Raw genomic sequence first — 16,889 nt, forward strand, 5'->3', positions numbered from 1 at the left:
GAAAGCTGTGCACAGAGGCATCTATCCAGTTCACACCACAACCACAACTCCCATGACTATGCCTTACATAAAACACTCCAGGAGAGCAAATTGGAAAAAGAGGCAATTAATGTAAGAAGCATAAAATGAACAGATAAAGGAAAACTGCATCTGAACCTGCCTTTTAAACCAACAGGAAAAACAGTTTCTGAGGCAATTCACGTAGGGATGCACAAGACTCTCCTATCTCCTCATGCTTTCCCAGAGTGCTGTTTAGCCTCCCAGAGGGCTTTGCAATTGTCACGGAGTCAGCGCTATCTGCCAACAGATGCTTTACCAAGTGTTGTGTTAGTCTAGTTTGAGTTTTTTTTTTCATGCATTTTTCTCTTTATGTTAACAGCTTGGGAAACCAATCCCCATAGGCATGCTACAAGTATCTGTTGTTGGTGGCCAGAGGAGGTAAAAGTTAGAGGCTCGTGGTTAAACCAGTCACAGGGGTCTGAAAGGCTTGAGGCAATTAGTAGTGCATGAGTAATCCAGGCCTTTGGGTAAAAAGGCAGGATTAAAACTATGATACGTTGTTGCTTTTTAGGAGGTTTTTGCTCTGCAAAACATTTTAGATATCAAAGGATCCATTAGCATATCATAGTCTCACCTGCGGTCAAAGATAGGGAATTAAAAAGTTAGACAAAATATAAAATTATTCGTTATGGTCTAAAATATGTGAGACTGGCCTAGCCCTATTTAAGACTGCAAGATTTTCTTTATTGTTTTGCACATCTCTTACATTACCTGCTTCTTCCCTCCTATTTGCATAGTTTTGTATTTATCTCTGGCTTCTGTAAGCAACAAAGGACACATTTTATTTCACTGTTTTCTTGAATATATTTGATAACATTTGTTCTCCTTCTCTAGGTTTACTATCTGCCACAAAACAGAGGTGGTGAAGAACACATTAAATCCAGTGTGGCAGCCTTTTACCATCCCAGTACGAGCACTCTGCAATGGAGATTATGACAGGTATAACACAATCTGCCCCCACTTTACACTTTCTTATCTGCATATCTGCTGTTTTCCCCACACTGTTGCATTTGGGTCTGTTGACCCTCTCTTTCTACCTGATAATAAATATAATACACACACCATGAACAGTCGGTAATGTTGAAATGAGAGATGGTGATGTAGCAACAAATTTACAATTCTCTTTGAACAAGCTTTTCTCTTATAAAATTAAGCAGTTAAAAATGCTGCTCTTGAAGGTATCATTCAACGTGGGCTTACAAACCAGTTAGCAACCAATTGCTGACTGGCTGTGAGTGGTTGCTGAAAGTTGCTGACAGTCGCTGTAAAATGAATTGCTAAAGCCCCATTCATACAGGCCTAGAGACCAGTCATTGACTCTGGTAACTGCCAGTTGCTAGGGAAGAGTATAATCGTTGACCTGTTGCGATTGCTAGATTACATGTTTGCAATCGTCACCCGTAGTCTGTAAGGAAAATGCTGAATAGTCGGCAAACACTAGCAAACTACATGCCAAGCTTTAGTGAAACTGTGAAATGTGCGATGGAAACCAGAAATGGAGACTATTCGCCATCACAGTGAAACTTGCACCTTGAATATGAACAAAGGTTTAAATTGCACTTTTTCAAGTTTCACTAAAGCTTGCAGTGAAACTACAAGGAGTAAAACTTAGTAGTAGTTTGCTAGTATTTGCAGACTAGTCGCTATTGTCCATGCAAACTACAGCAATATGCTAATGACCAAAGCAATTGCAAGGAGTTTTTGTGTTTGCTAACTGGTCTCTAAGCCCGTGTAACTGAGGTCTAAGACTTAGCATTGCTAAAAAAAAAACATCAGCTGATAAGAATACTGACTTACTGAGACCTGTCACTTTTAGCCTTTATCATAATATCAAGTTATCAAAACTATGTTTGAATTCAAACTAAACTATTTGAGCCAGATTTTTTTTAACCAACACTTTAAATAATTGTTAGCTAGCCTCAGCCAAAATCTTTCTGCAATACTTTAGCAAAATAGCAGTTACAGGTTAGAGGTGAGACTGTCCTCAGCTGTCAGTGTCTTAATTCAAGCAGCCATTGTTTCAAGAGTGGCCAAGCTACTGTTAGCACTGTAAACCGCATATGTGTGGGGTGAAAACAGAAGGCTCATTATTCAGACAACACAAGGCTTAACAAATTGTGAGTCGATGGGGAAAAAAAAATGAAAGAGCATCCACGTGACTAATATGATGGTTTACGAATTTAGAAGCATTTTAAATACACTGTCATGATTCAGGCTTCTTCCTCTTTCTTTGTTTTTACACTGGATTACATTATTTGCCAAATATCTAAAATAATGATGGGTTGCTCTTCCCTCCTGGCACGTAATTAATGCAGATATGTTGTGTCAGAAAAGTAATGAATTCCCTTTCCTCATGGGGTATCTGCCTGTTTCTAATTTAGAAGACAGTTCTGAGAAGAAAACAAACTAAATCATGAAGGAGCTGTGAGGATAGACGAAAAAAGTTGTGACAGATCACTTTTGTGGGGGGGGGATATTTCATGCATCTTTTTCCTGCCTCTCTCTCTCTCTCTTTTCTCAGCTATCTCTCTCAAAGGTGTCTGTCCAATCTTTTTTTGTATGCAGTGAAAGTAATTACAGAAAATGCTGAGAACCTGGTGTGTGCTTAGAAAACTGAGATGAATCCTAAAGAAAGAGAAAGGGACAGAGCTACCGATGACTCTGATTTTATGGATGAGTCGGATTGCCTCAAGATGTGTTTCGATAAATTTTAGGCGAAACTGTGTCAGCCAGCCAATCACACAGAAGTCCAAGAAGTGCTCGCTACCCTGTCAGAGCCAATCATACACAAGGGACCGAGCTGGACATCAAAGGCACTTCCTTAAATGTTCCTGTGCTATGAAAGCATGAACACGCATACACACATGCCCACACAGTATAATGAAATGTGACAAGCCAAAAGCTGAAACAGCAGGAGATTCTGTGTGTCTTGAAATATCACCAAGACAGTGCTATAAACAGGTTATATATTTGAGAGTGGTGAGAAATCAACTTTGTGTGTCAGTGTTTTTTTCTTTTTCTTTTTTTGGTTTTCGTGTTCCTGTGAGAGGGCAATGGGGAGGCCTGTCAGTATTTTTAATTACATAGTTTGCAAGATTCTTTAATAAATAATCTTTACAACCTCTGTCATGGTACATTATCGCCCAGGCTGCCAGTCAGCAAACACAGCTCTTTAGGCTGTCAGTCATTTTGAGCCAGTATGCAATTACTGCTTACAGACATCAAGTGAAGGAAACCTTCCAAATATTTGAAGTGTTAATGTGATGCAAAGAGCCAGATACAACAAACATATCTAATACTGTCCAGACCTATTTAAAATTGTACAAGTATCAAACATTTATAATTAAAATCTGGTTTTGAATCTTTCAGTTTGCAGTTACAGCCAATTAGAACAAGTTGGCTTAAAGGGAGAGGAGCTGAAAACAACTCGATTCAGACAATGAATGAGCTGTGGGAATGCACCGAGGCCCATCAGAGATAAATAAGGATTATTTGGAACTGTAAATCATGCAACACGACTCTAGAATAAATATATGGAGCCATATAAAGATATAATCTGTGGACTGAGCCCTCAGAAATGGCTGGTATTTAATGCCGTGAAAAAATACTTGCTCTCTTCCAAATTCCTTAGTTTTTTACATATTTGTCACACTTACCTGTTTCAGATCATCAAAAAAATTAATATTAGACAAAGATAACCTGAGTAAATATAAAATGCAGCTGATTATATAATGATTTCAGGTAATAAGGGAACAAAGCTATCCATAAGTTGCAATCAAGCATTTGAAATAGTTGGCAAGTCTTTCAGATCACTCTTTAATTTAGCCACATTTTTGAGCATGAATGGCCCGTTTAGGTCGTGCCAAAGTATCTCAATTGGATTTCAGTCTGGACTTTGACTAGGCCACTCCAAAACCTTCATTTTGTTTGTTCTGACCCATTCAAAGGTGGACTTGCTGGTGCGCTTCGGATCATTGTCCTGCTGCAAAAATTGGGTGTCATTGAGCTTCAGGGTGTGAACTGATGGCTGGACATTCTCCTTCAGGATTTTCTGGTAGAGAGCAGAATTCATGGGTTCATCAGTAACTCTTTCCAGACTTTATTTCTCAGCTGTTTCTTTAGTTTCTGGCATGGTGCATTACATTTTGAGATTTTTTAACCTGCTTCACTTTTTCAGACACGTTTAATTTAAGTGATTTCTTGATTTAAAAAGTCTGGCAGTAATCAGGCCAGGGTATGGTTAGGTAACTTAAACTCAGCTCTCAAAAACAATGGGATTATTTTGTGATTTAGCAGGCAGGGCTATTACTTACAGGGTCAGGTAGAAAAAATGTACTGTATAATGTAGCTTGTTAAGCTATCACAAAGTATTTTTCTACCCAGGATGTATAGTTTAAATATGAAAAAATCTTTTGTTTCTATATGATGCCTAACATTAGCTAACACCATATTCCCAGTTTTCTGAGAATATGTTGTTAGCTAATGACATTTCTGTTTAATTTGTGTTTTCTTTGTCTTTGGAGTGACGTTAAAGCTACACCTGGTGGACATTTAAGCCACCTGTTTGGTGTACAGCACATTATGATGATTTATTTCTGAAGTCTCTTCCACTGCAGTTTGAATAATTCTTTTCCAATACACCAACTTTTACACTTCAACACAGAGGCATATTTTTGCAGAATATAAATGTTTTTTTTTTTACGATGGATGACACACATGGATAAAGCAATAACCTGAAGTAAATATGTTGTTTTCTTACTTATTCTTACATTATATGCCTTTCCCAGAGAGGCCTTATCTCTTAGCCCGAGGCCTTAGTATTTCAAACATTGCCTTCAACATAATGTCAACCTAACCTTCCACATCTGGAGCGAGCGCAGAACACTTTCCCTATTCTGGCATGAGTGTATCAGGGTGTAGAGACAGCGTCTGTAGTTCCAGCTGTTTGTTATGTGCATCTGATACTCTCATTCTGAGCCCATCTCATGTTGACGAAGACATCGAGGTATCTCTACACCTTGCCTCCATAAGTCAGTGGATGACCGACTGCTGATTTGCTTTCCTGTACTCACGTTCATCCCAGTCGTTGCACCAGTTGACAAAAGGAGAAGCTGAAGTTTAACATGACTCTCCAAAGTGGCATCTCTAAATGAATAAAACTAGCAAGACACAGTGTCTCCGCTTTAAAAGTAAAGCATCCGTCCCACTTCCTGCAAGATTTTCTCCTCCAAACAAGACAAACAGCCACTGGAAGGCAAATAAAAAATAGTGCTGCACACGGTCTCTCCACTCTATTCAGCATGCCATTTATTTTAATAGGTTTTAAATGTGAGACCATGTTGAGCTTTCCAGGCTATGCCTTGTCCCTAAAATAGTTTATATTGTAGCGATGTGCACTTTAGGCGTGAATCTATGAAATTCCAGTGATTCAAACTCTCCGATCAGGGGATGAAAAAATGGAACTTCTGTTTCATTTGTGTTTCAGTGTCTTTGTTAAATCCTAAACTTCCAATGGCAGCTGACTGTAAATATTTCAGTGACAGCCGTATGTTATTTTGGCTGACTTCCCCTCCAGTCACAGGACACTTTTTTTTTCAGCCAGTGTGGTGTTGCATCTAAAAACATCCACGTGCTGCCAAAGGAGTGTCCAAGGGCTTTAATGTATTCTACTACTTCTGTTTGGAAATAGTTTCAAAAGGCTGATGTTGTCAGTATCCCATTTGGGGAGCACAGCTAATGGATGATCGTGCCCTTTTAACACCCCATCAGTGGACAAACTGAAAAGATATGACGAAGGGGGTCTGTCACCGCAAGACACATCCATCTGTGAGTTTAAATTACTCAGCGTGCTTTGGTTCACATGCAACCTCTCTCTCTCCCCTCAAATACAATTAAAAGCCACGCTGCCTCGTTATAAAAGCAAGACGGAGAACAAGTGGGAGAAGGAGGTGTGAGCATAAAAGCTGAACTTTTTAGCGACGTGAGAAAATATTTGATTTGTTGAGTTTCTCTTATATAGCCAGCTGGATCGCTCACAATAGCGGGCTGTTGAATACCTCGTAGCAGGTGATAACAAGGAGCTGCCAGGTGTGTACTCAGCCTACAATAGCCCAGATGGAGTGACCGCTGAGAGGGTATGCTTATAAAGAGGTAGACTTCATAACAGATTTTAAAACTTAACCAGAACTTTTGGAGTTGAATTGCTCAAAAAAAAAAAAAGATCATTTTTTAGTTTTTTTTACTATTTCTAAATTCAGAGTATCAGTGAGGCAGTTTTGCAACCACAGAAACTCCAGCTGTTTGGCATCACTGGAACCCCGTTTTATGAGTTTTGAGTCATAACTAACAATCTCGATTGTTATGTGTTACAATAAGTGATATTCAGTAAGAGTAATATTTACCAATGGGAGATAAATAATCGCTGTCGCTGCGTTTGTTCGTGTCCACTCCATTCTAAGTCAGGTTTGGGCTTAACCATGACCTTTTCCATTCACATTTTCCAGCTTTTCCCCAGACTCGATGCAGTTTTACCCAGACTACTTTGTAATGCTACCTGGTGATGGGCACTGCTTTGAAGGCTGAAGTCAGAAAACAAAAATCCTTGTGCAGGAAGCACCACAGACTGCATAAAAGACTTTAATGTAATTGACTGCAGCTTTACCCTGCAAGATACGCACTGATACATATCTGTGGTTGTTTTGAAGCAAGTATAAACTAAATCCCCCTGTGCAGAGTGGGGTACATGATGTATTACTGCATACACGCACTACTGCACCTCAGCTGTCATACAGAAAGCGCTGCTTGTTATTGTTAGGAAACAGCAAATGGAAATCCCAGATCAATCCAGGAACTACTGGCCAAAAATATTTTAGTCAGATCAGCTGGCAGTCTTCTAAAATACCCTGCAAACAAGAAAGTCAAGGATTAACAAAAAAAAAACACCTTTCAACTTGGCTAGCAAGCGTCAGGATGGCACAGTGATTAGGCAGGCCATCCTTCCGGTGGCAGCAGAATCCAGTTGAATCCCTGGTGACAGCAAGCATCTGATCCTTGAACAAATTTAAGCAACAAGACGATATTTTGGTAAACAACAGGCGAGTGAAAGTGAAGGGAAAGGAAGCAGATGAATGAGAAAAGGAAGACATTTAACAGGCAGCAAAGGCAAGTCGTACTGGAGAAGGAAAAGCAGAGATCCAGCGTGTCAAAGGCATTGTTCCAGTCAAGGAGAAGAAAATGAGGGAGTGTGACGAGAAATAAGACAAGTGGAAGACACTTCCAAGTTGTTCTATATTCAGCTCCACAATTGGTTGTGTAGGAAAATCTCACCTTTCTAGTGTATTTCATCAGCGTAGGTGGTACCTAAGGTATATATTTAAACACTAATAAATAATTTCAAACGCCAAAAGAGTCATTTCTTCCTCATTAACATCCTAGCCCGGGTGACTCAAACATCATCTATTTTTATTCCTGGCAAAAGATCACAGACAGATCTGTGTAATTGGAGCTGAGGAATTGTTCGGTATCAAACGCGGTCTCCCTTTTTGTCACTCAATTATATAGGCCCCCATTACTGACAATGAGTCGTGTTCATTAAAGATGCCTCAGAATAGTAGCCAAAGATATCACTGGCAGATTAGTTTTGGAGTGTATTTTGTTCTCAAGGTTCAATTGAGCCACTCGAGGATCCGGGCCGCCCGTGTCCTTTGATACGGCTGTAAGATTACCGAGATTTAAATTAAAGTTGTGTCAAATGTTAGAAGCAGGCCTGATGTGGTCCTTTATTGGAGTAGCATGACATACACTTAAGCACTTGTTACTCAATTTGTTCCTGTATATAGACTGGTGAGAGGATTACGTCCTTTTTTTTCTCTGCCTTTTCCTTCCTCTGCCCATTATTTCTATTTCCCTCCCTCGAGGAGAAGCACCATGTTCCTACCATCGAAGATGACAAGCACATTTTGAAGATTACCTCAAAAGAACAAACTGTCACCACAGAGCGACAGGGGCCATGTGGCAGGGAAGGTGGCTGGGCTCATATCTGGCATCTTTCAGTTATGCAGTGACAAGAAAGAAATCTATGATCTACTGGTTGCTTATATTTTCTTTGGATCTGGATGGTGTCAGTACTTGTGTAAGGCGAAGTCGGGGAGGGAGGGGAGGTATGGGGGTTAGATCAATGTGACTCCGAAATGAAAGAGCCGAGAAAAGTTTTCGCTTCTCTGCTGGGACATTGTTTCTGCTGCATTTGTGTAAAATGTCATCAGTGTGTTTTTCCTGATGCTCTTTTGAATATTGGAAGAAAATACATCTGGCAGTTTGCAAATGGCAATTTTTTGAAGGGAGCGCTTTATACGAGTTGACGTTTTCTCTTGCAACATGCAGCCAGCAGCTCAGCCTTGTTCTAATGTTAGCGAGTATCCCTGTTAGAGAACCGAGTGACGTCTGTTTTAAGGGATTTCGGGGCTCCCTGAGCACGGTGTCAAAATATTTTCTCCTGGTAAAGTGTAGCTGTTGTTCGTGTCCTTAAAAATAACCTTTGATAAAACTGTTGGTGGAGACTTGGGTTTATTTTTTTACACAGAACAGAAGCTTCACATATGCACTGCAGCCTATTTATTTTAATGTCTTTTAACCTCAGAAATAACTTTTCCGTTAATATCTGTTTTAAAAATCCACTTTTAAGACATTGCAGAATTGTTGTAAAGATGCCGTTTGGATTCTGTAGTTGCAACAACCAGCAGGCTGAACCTTGAAAACAACAGCTGACAAAACAATCCACCGCATTCACATTGAAGGACGTCAGAAATCTGCCATTTAGTGAGGAAGCCACCGGCATCACCGTGGTACACACATAATATTTCTTTGGCTTGGTTCTCATTTCAAAAGTTTTACCTATCAGGACATTAAAAAAAACATTCTGATCCTTAGCAAGTCTTAAAATTGGGTAAATGTGACCTCTGATGAAAAAGAAAACATTGCGTGTTACATTATCTGATCATTTATTTAACAAAAAACAAAATGCAGAAGCAGGATAAGTACCCCGTAACTGCTTCCATAGGAATTAAGAGGGCGAATAGCAGCCTGATAATCAAATGCATGTGATTAACTGATCATCAGGGTGTGAGCACCTCTGTAAAAGCAGAGGTTTGTTCAGATTGCAGGTCTGGAGCATTCGGGTGTGTCAGCAAGGATCTTAGAGAGGTAATTGTTGCTGCCCATCAATCTGGGAACTGTTAGAAGGCCATTTCCAAACAATTTGAAGTCCATCATTCTACAGTGAGAAACATTATTCACAAGTGGAAAACATTCAATCTTCCCAGTCGCCAATTTTGCCAGGAGTGGACGTACCAGCAATTTCACCCCAAGGTCAGACTGTACAATGTTCAGACTTACAAAAAACTCCAGGACTAGACCTCTGCAGTCTGCAGGCCTCAGTTAGCATGTTAAATGTTTAAGTGAGTGAGTGTAGAAGTAGAAAAAGTGTGAACAAGTACGGCTTGTTTAGAAGTGTTGTCGTATCTGTATCCTATCGGAACAAACCAATAGACTTCTTCAACACTGTCATTGAATCATGGGTGGACTACAATGCTTCTGCATTTTGGCTTAGTTTTTCTTAAATAATTGCACAGTGTGATATGTTTTGTGTTCTTGTTCATCTTTGGTTGTATTTACCATCTTTTAGGACCTGGTAAGGACTAGATAATGTTTTTATTTTGTTCTAATATGAAAAACTTTCTTTTTACAACCACTTTAAATAATAATTTAAGTTTTTTTACTATAAGAAGGCACTAAGAAACCATAAGACACCACTTAGAAACTGCTAAAGAAACCTGTTCATGCAGTGGCAGGTTTATTAGCAGCAAGGTCATAGTTAATATCCCTTTTGGGAGCTTGGTGTTTTCCACTTTCACTCACTGCTTGTTTAGGCAGACTGAAAATAACTTAATTAGGTCTGTGGAAAGGATTGTGGTTTTGCTTAGTATACTCCTCTTTCACACACCACACTACTCAAGGGTACCCAGTACATTTCAGCGTGATTCTAAGAGGTCCTGACCAACTATCCATGTGCAACAACGAAGGAGCGAGACTCTTCCCACCACTGCCATGACCCAGTGCACTGTGGCACCAGCGCTATAGGGCACTCCAGCAGTGCTGACAGGCTATCAGTATGTGACAGCCTGAGAATTAAAAATCTCCTCTTCCTCTGCAGATTTAGTGTCAAGTTGGTGTAAAGTTTAGAACATTTAGAATTACTAAAAAACTGAATAAACTCTACTCCAGGTCACTTCTTCTGCTTTGACATTTGAGCAGGCTTTCTCCTCAAGGTCTGGGGTTGGTTTGATGGAAATCTACGGGTGACCTAGGAGCTCTATAACAACTGTCTAAACATTAAAATGATGTTCACCAAAGTGAAGAAGCAAAGCAAAAGCAAATCTCTACTTACTACCTTTTTTATTGCATTGAACATAAAGAAGCAATTCATATCTTGTCCAAAAAAGGCTGTAATTAAAAACTTACACTAACCTTATTATGGGTTGTGTTTGTGTGTATGTTGTGTTTGGTTTCCCCAGAACAATCAAAGTGGAGGTGTATGACTGGGATAGGGATGGCAGGTGAGTATAATTACCAAGAAATTACATGACTAGTCAGAATCTGAGAAATCTTTAACGTACAGTTACTGTTTAAGACCATATTTTATGTAATTATATGTAAGTCACTCTAACTTAGCTGTACAATAATCTCAAAAGGCCAAGAACTCAAGGTTCAAACTTTACCCAAGAATGTTATAATTTCCTGTCACGAAGTTCCATCTTATCCCAAACCTCTGCCCTGTTATTTGTAATAGAAATGTTTCTACTTACTGATGCTTCTCCCCCTTTATTTCTTATCCCAGCCACGATTTCATCGGGGACTTTACCACCAGCTACCGAGAGCTAGCTCGAGGGCAGAGCCAGTTCAATGTGTATGAGGTAATTCCAGCATTCTCACCATTCAAGTGCGTGTCTAGAGGCTTCTGAAGTCTAGAAACCCTCTACACTTTGGGATCCTGGATCCCATTTTTGACAGGACTGACATTGCTGTCTTTGACATCATTGCATTGTTTTCTATTACATTAAAAAAAAACCTCCATTTCGTTTGATAGTCTCCACTCCTGCAACGCAAAAATCCATAATGAAGACACCGAAAAAGTTATTCCATACTTTTTTCTCATAAAACAGTATTTGAGCATGTCTGCCCACCTCCTCCTTTCAGTAATACATCAAATTAATGGTTTCTTCTGCTGATGTTCTTTTAAACCCAAGATTTATTTTGCTGCTATAATCACCTGGATGCTGACACACATAAAAATACAGCTATTAGCAGCAGCACGAAACAGGATTAATAGGGGAACAATCCAGGGATTTAAAATGATCAGAGCTATTTCTCAGTGCTTCTCAGGGGACAGCTTACCATGTCTCTTCTCTTAATAGCATACAATTTGGCTCTGTATGCAAATTACAAACACATCTCATTTAAATATCTCATTCTGGGGATCGAGATTGAACTGCTTTTGCCAAAATGACATAGGTGTATCCCATGTTTACATAAAAATCCCACTTTATTTTGGGCAGAATAGAATGCATTGCATTAATCTAAGAGGCAATGCCTTTACGCTAATATTCAAGATTAGAATATAATATTAAATATTTAGGCGACCATCTTTAATGAACCACAACTATTATTTGAGGGGGGGTGGGCAGTTGAAAGCTAATATCTTAGCAAAGAAGACATGTCAATACCTTTACGCCTCTGTGATTCGGTGGCCTTCAGCAAAGGACAAATACCTGTCTTTTAGATGTCAGCTCCATTATACGCTACTGTTGATTCCTCTCTACCTCCCGGGGAGACTGAAAGGCCCTTTAGTTTTTGCATCAGCAGATTGTTCAGTGTGTCAGACAAATTGCCGTCCCTCCACGTTAAATTAGGGGCTGTCACTTCCATGCCTAGCAGCCATAGAGAATTGAGGTAATGAGCTGAGACGTCTTTGGTCTTCAGATTGACAATTCCGTCTTGTTTTGGAGCCGTTAGAATACCAGTAAAGCAAATGTACACCTCGCACCTTGAGCCCGTCTCACCCCATCGAGTCATTGCAACCCGAGATTCATGTTTGAATTCCCAGTCTCCAGTAATGTCACTGACGTGCATCCATTTCTAGTTTTTCTAATTTTCCCTTGCAGGAGCGGCGCTTTCTTATAATACCCATCTATTATTTCATAAACACGCGCCCTTTCTCACCTCGCTTGTTTCCTTGTTGCTCCTCCATCAGTCATATAGACACACTCACTGTTCCATCCTGCCTCCACGCTGCATACATCTGTGTGATGGCACGCAGTCTCTGTGTGCCACCCACACGCATGCCTTCATTACATTTGTTGCCTCCAATTAGGCTGGAATTATATCATCAAACTAAAGGGTGTGTATGTGTGTAAAAGGAAACGTTGCTTTAGAGTGTGTAAAAATACATCTGGCCCAGTGATGTAGTATTTTTAAATTTTATTGTTTTGGTGAATGTAAAGGTTTGGTATAAAAGAGGCCGCTTTACAGTTTGCATAAAATGCTTGCAGCTAATAAGCACAGCCCAGAAACAGTTCTGGTTTAAAGGCATTTTGTGTTACTGGCACTGGTAAGCTAGAGGCAGTAATAAATGTATAAATACTTTTCATACAAAGTATTTCTATGCTCAGCACATGATGGACTGCATTTTGGATTTCCTGTTCCTTTCCTTGTTTCTTTGTAGGTGATTAATACCAAAAAGAAAATGAAGAAAAAGAAATATGTCAACTCTGGAACAGTGAGTACAGTTTCAACACTAATCAGGGCTGGCAGACTGCCGCTTTTCTCTTTCACACCTACTTTTCTTCTGTTAATGATTCCCTCTTTAATTCTCATGCAAGTGTTGTGGAAGACTTTGGAAGGTGCACTTTCTATATCTGGACGACAACATGAAGCACTGTACATGTTCTATTTAATTGTCCACAGACCTGTTAATTAAAGATGACGCACGATTGAGGCTACGTCTACACTAATCCGGATAATTTGAAAACGGCGTTTTTGTCTAAAACGCTCCGTCTCCACACTATCATTTTCAAGTGTTTCTGACCAGTTGTTCATCCACACTGAAATGATCGAAAACACTACGTTCCTGTATTGTGCATGGGTGAAACGTAAGATGATTCGACCTGCCTCATTTCTGTCGGCCGTTTATTTACTTTCCGGCTCTTTGAAACGGCAAAATGTCGAGGAAAAGCACTGAGTTTTTTAAATGGACTAACAATGAGGCGGAGTTGTTGCTGCGATTAACACAAAAGTACAAAGTTGCAAAAGCGATTGAAATTTAAAGAATTTGAACAAAAGCTATCTGGAGCATGTACAGACTGATTCATCTTTAATAGGGCTGTCAAAATTGAGAGCAAACAAAACAACTGCTGTACAATGCCCTCCGTAATCTCACATGACTGCGACACATGACTAACATACATCATCGTTTTCAAAAAGGCTCCAGGTTCGCTGTCCACACTACGACGCAAAAACAGCGTTTTCAAACGTATCCGCTTTGGGGAGTGTTTTCAAAACGCTGTGTTTTCCTTGACCGAAAACGCCGTCTCAGTTTGGACAGAAGGCCAAAACGGAGAGAAAAAGATGCGTTTTAAAGCGAAAACGTATTAGTGTGGACATGGCCTGAGTATATAGTACTTTAGGTAATTATGTTAAAAGAGAAATTTTATGAAAGCTGCAAATAAAAATGTATATGAGTGGGACAAAAGAAGGATGACAGAACCTTAAAGACATGGGTTGAGTAGCCACCACCTGCAGCCATTTGTGACATTTGTGATTTCCACAGAGCTTACCTAGCAGCGTGGCCGTGAACACGTAATGCATACAAATTTATCTCATCTTCTCTTCAAACGTCTCCTCCGGCAATGCAAATGAGTCTTTCATCAGAAAGCGGCCGGCTCACATCTTTTACCAGAGAGAGCATAAAGTGCTCAACTAAGACAAGATGTGGAGTTTTATTTTGGATTAAGGGGAAAACATCAATACCTCTGTATTTAATCAAGTGTCTATCCTTGTCTTTAATTTCAGGTGACCCTGCTTTCCTTCTCAGTGGAGTCGGAGTTCACCTTCTTAGATTACATTAAAGGAGGGTGAGTGGGGATGACCACCTTCAAACTGAAGGAAACCATGAAATTGCCTTTTACTTGTAATGCCTTACTATGACTAAAAGCCTGTCGTAAATAACGCCTCTGTCGAAGCATAAATCAAGGGAGGGATCATTTATAACTAATGCAGAAATACTTAGGTGGTTTCATCTTTGCACTTAATGATGCAGAGTGAGGTCACCGTTAAATATTTGTTGATTTCCCAGAAGTTGAAAGCTCAGCATCATATTTATTAAAGCATGCTTGAAACACGAGCCTCTTGGCACATTTGTAGGACACTGAATAATATCAACATTGTGTTCCTTTCTGATATTTGCTTGTCTTCCAGCTCTGGTTATTCTCCAAGAAGTCTGTAGAAAAATATCTGGCACTTTAATGTTCAAACAATAATTTGAGCCTTCGTTAACATACCAAAAACCGTCTGTGTGGTCTTCATTAAAAATGTTATTAAAATACTTTCCTATCTTTCATGCAGAGGGATCAAAAGTCCAATGTTCCACTGCAACTTTGTCAAACTGACTAATAAGTTCATAGCTGGAGTTATCTGGGGCATTCAAACTCCAAATGTATATTAAATGAGTTCTAAAAGATAAACGGTACAGTACCAGCCCTCCAACTTCAGTTAAGCTTTAACACCGGAGGCTGACGTGTGAATATCAAGTCTTTCTCAGGTGAAGTGTGTCTTTCAGGCGGATTGGGCTGTGCTTTGATCTCAAATGTCCCACCACAGCAGGGCGGCTGTCAGAGTTTTTATGTGCTGTGGCAGAGCTGACAAGCGTGACACAGTTCGCTGACAGTTCCTGGCGTTGGCTGATTTATGATACAATAACCTTAAAGTTTAGTGGCCTCTCTTCAGAAATATCATCCTCATCAGTCTGGCCCCTAACATTACTGTGGTGCTTACTGAAAGACATATGAGAGCTGGTTCTTGCAAATGTGAAGGCTCTTTTGAAAATGGATGTAAGTTTGTGAAAGCTGAAACTTAAGCTGTCCAAACCCTTTGTAACCACAAAACAGGAGAAACACCTCCATCACTGCCATCTTTTCTGCTCCAGCTGTTAAAGCACTTTTCTGTAATATTTAGCTTTGCAGCTTTCATCGGGATAAAAGTTGAAGTATGCCTGCTTTTACATCTCATTTTAAAGCCACTGCAATCATAAAAGAGCAAGAACAATCTGACTATTCAAACAGCTTTAAAGCTTTCCACGTCAGTGTAGATCGCTTTCAAACTCAGCAGCACAGAGACAGTAAAGAGGTTAAAGACTGAAAGGACATAAGAGGAAATTCATTCAAACATACCTTTTTACCAATCACAAATTTGAAATACTATGTGTAACATTTGTATTGTTGTGAATTAACATAAATGCAACACATACTGTTCCCAGTGACCCGTAGGGCGAGAACAGAAGAACATGAATAATTGATGCAGCTTGCAGAAACATACTGTGTATTTTTTGTTCTAAATATTTATCAGTAAGTAGAGGAATATTTTAACTAGCAGGTTTTTAACAGCCAGTAAAGACAAGATGAAGTAGTATCATAGTTGTGTTATTAATCGAAACTTCAGACATGCTGTGCTTGACAAATGTATTAGATCACCCCACAGTGTAAGGTGTAAGCCTGCGGTCCCCGACCCCCTACCAGTCCGTGAGTCGTTTGGTACCAGGTCGCGAGAGTTGAGGCTCGGGTGTGAAATGTATGGTTTTCAGGGTTTTTATCGTTATTTTTTTATCGTTTTTATCATTAACTCGGTTTCCCTGGGTCTTTTCCCATGTAATGAATAAATCTTCTGTTTTTTTGGTACCGGTACTGGTTTTATTTTGTTGTATTTATCCGCAACACCTTAAATGCCGGTCCGTGAAAATATTGTCGAACATAAACTGGTCCATGGCGCAAAAAAGGTTGGGGACCGCTGGTGTAAGCCACAACTGCTCCAAATTAACAGCACTTAATGATTAATCCATCAGTGTTAACAAGCTCTATAATCAAAATGTTTTTATGCTAAAATATAATTATTGTTGTTGTCCGTGAATTTTCAAATCTACTGTTTTACTGAGAAGCTGGAAAAAAATAGTGAAGCACATTATAATTTCTTGATGAAGATAATTACAGTCATTTACTTGAATTCCTGGACAGATAAAAATGAGTTTTAGTGGGTAGATATTATGCTTGATTAATTCCTGACTTCACAGAAAAGTCCAGTGTGCCGGCTCAAATTTTGGTATAAAATTGTAAATTCGGTTTGTTATTTGCCTAATAAATAACACAATAAGTTTTTTGTTTTAACCAAAATTTTGGACAGATTAAAAAAATACTTGTGTGTCCTTATTTTCATGAGAGGTGGTCAAACAAATTAATGTAAATGAACATAAAAAGTAAATCTCACGCTGAAGAGCTCTGAATTTCCTGCTGTAGATGTACAATTTGCAAACCTGCCCTCCCAGACAGTAATTATTTCCAAAAACTCCTAATGAATGAATAAAATGAAGTTTAATTAATGCTAAGGTGAGCAGGGTCAGGCTGTGGCATATTCTGCGTCCCTGCCTGAAGCTGAAAGGTTAACGTGAATCCTTAAGTCATTCGTTTTTATTATCATTCTTTTGCTGTTCTCTCTGGTGACTTTCATAG

General features: G+C 39.4%; 1 protein-coding gene across 1 annotated transcript in view; it reads left to right on the forward strand.

Annotated features, from left to right (window-relative positions):
• Positions 1-16,889, forward strand: part of cpne5b (copine Vb) — a 127,445-nt gene that overhangs the window by 92,858 nt on the left and 17,698 nt on the right. The window contains exons 10-14 of the mRNA XM_031747859.2: positions 895-999; positions 10,632-10,673; positions 10,955-11,030; positions 12,839-12,892; positions 14,185-14,246. Of these exons, the coding sequence (XP_031603719.2) occupies positions 895-999; positions 10,632-10,673; positions 10,955-11,030; positions 12,839-12,892; positions 14,185-14,246 (339 nt within the window). The remainder of the gene's footprint in view (positions 1-894; positions 1,000-10,631; positions 10,674-10,954; positions 11,031-12,838; positions 12,893-14,184; positions 14,247-16,889) is intronic.

This window comes from Oreochromis aureus, linkage group 5 (genome assembly GCF_013358895.1).
Source record: "Oreochromis aureus strain Israel breed Guangdong linkage group 5, ZZ_aureus, whole genome shotgun sequence".
In the NCBI taxonomy this organism is placed as follows: Eukaryota; Metazoa; Chordata; class Actinopteri; order Cichliformes; family Cichlidae; genus Oreochromis; species Oreochromis aureus.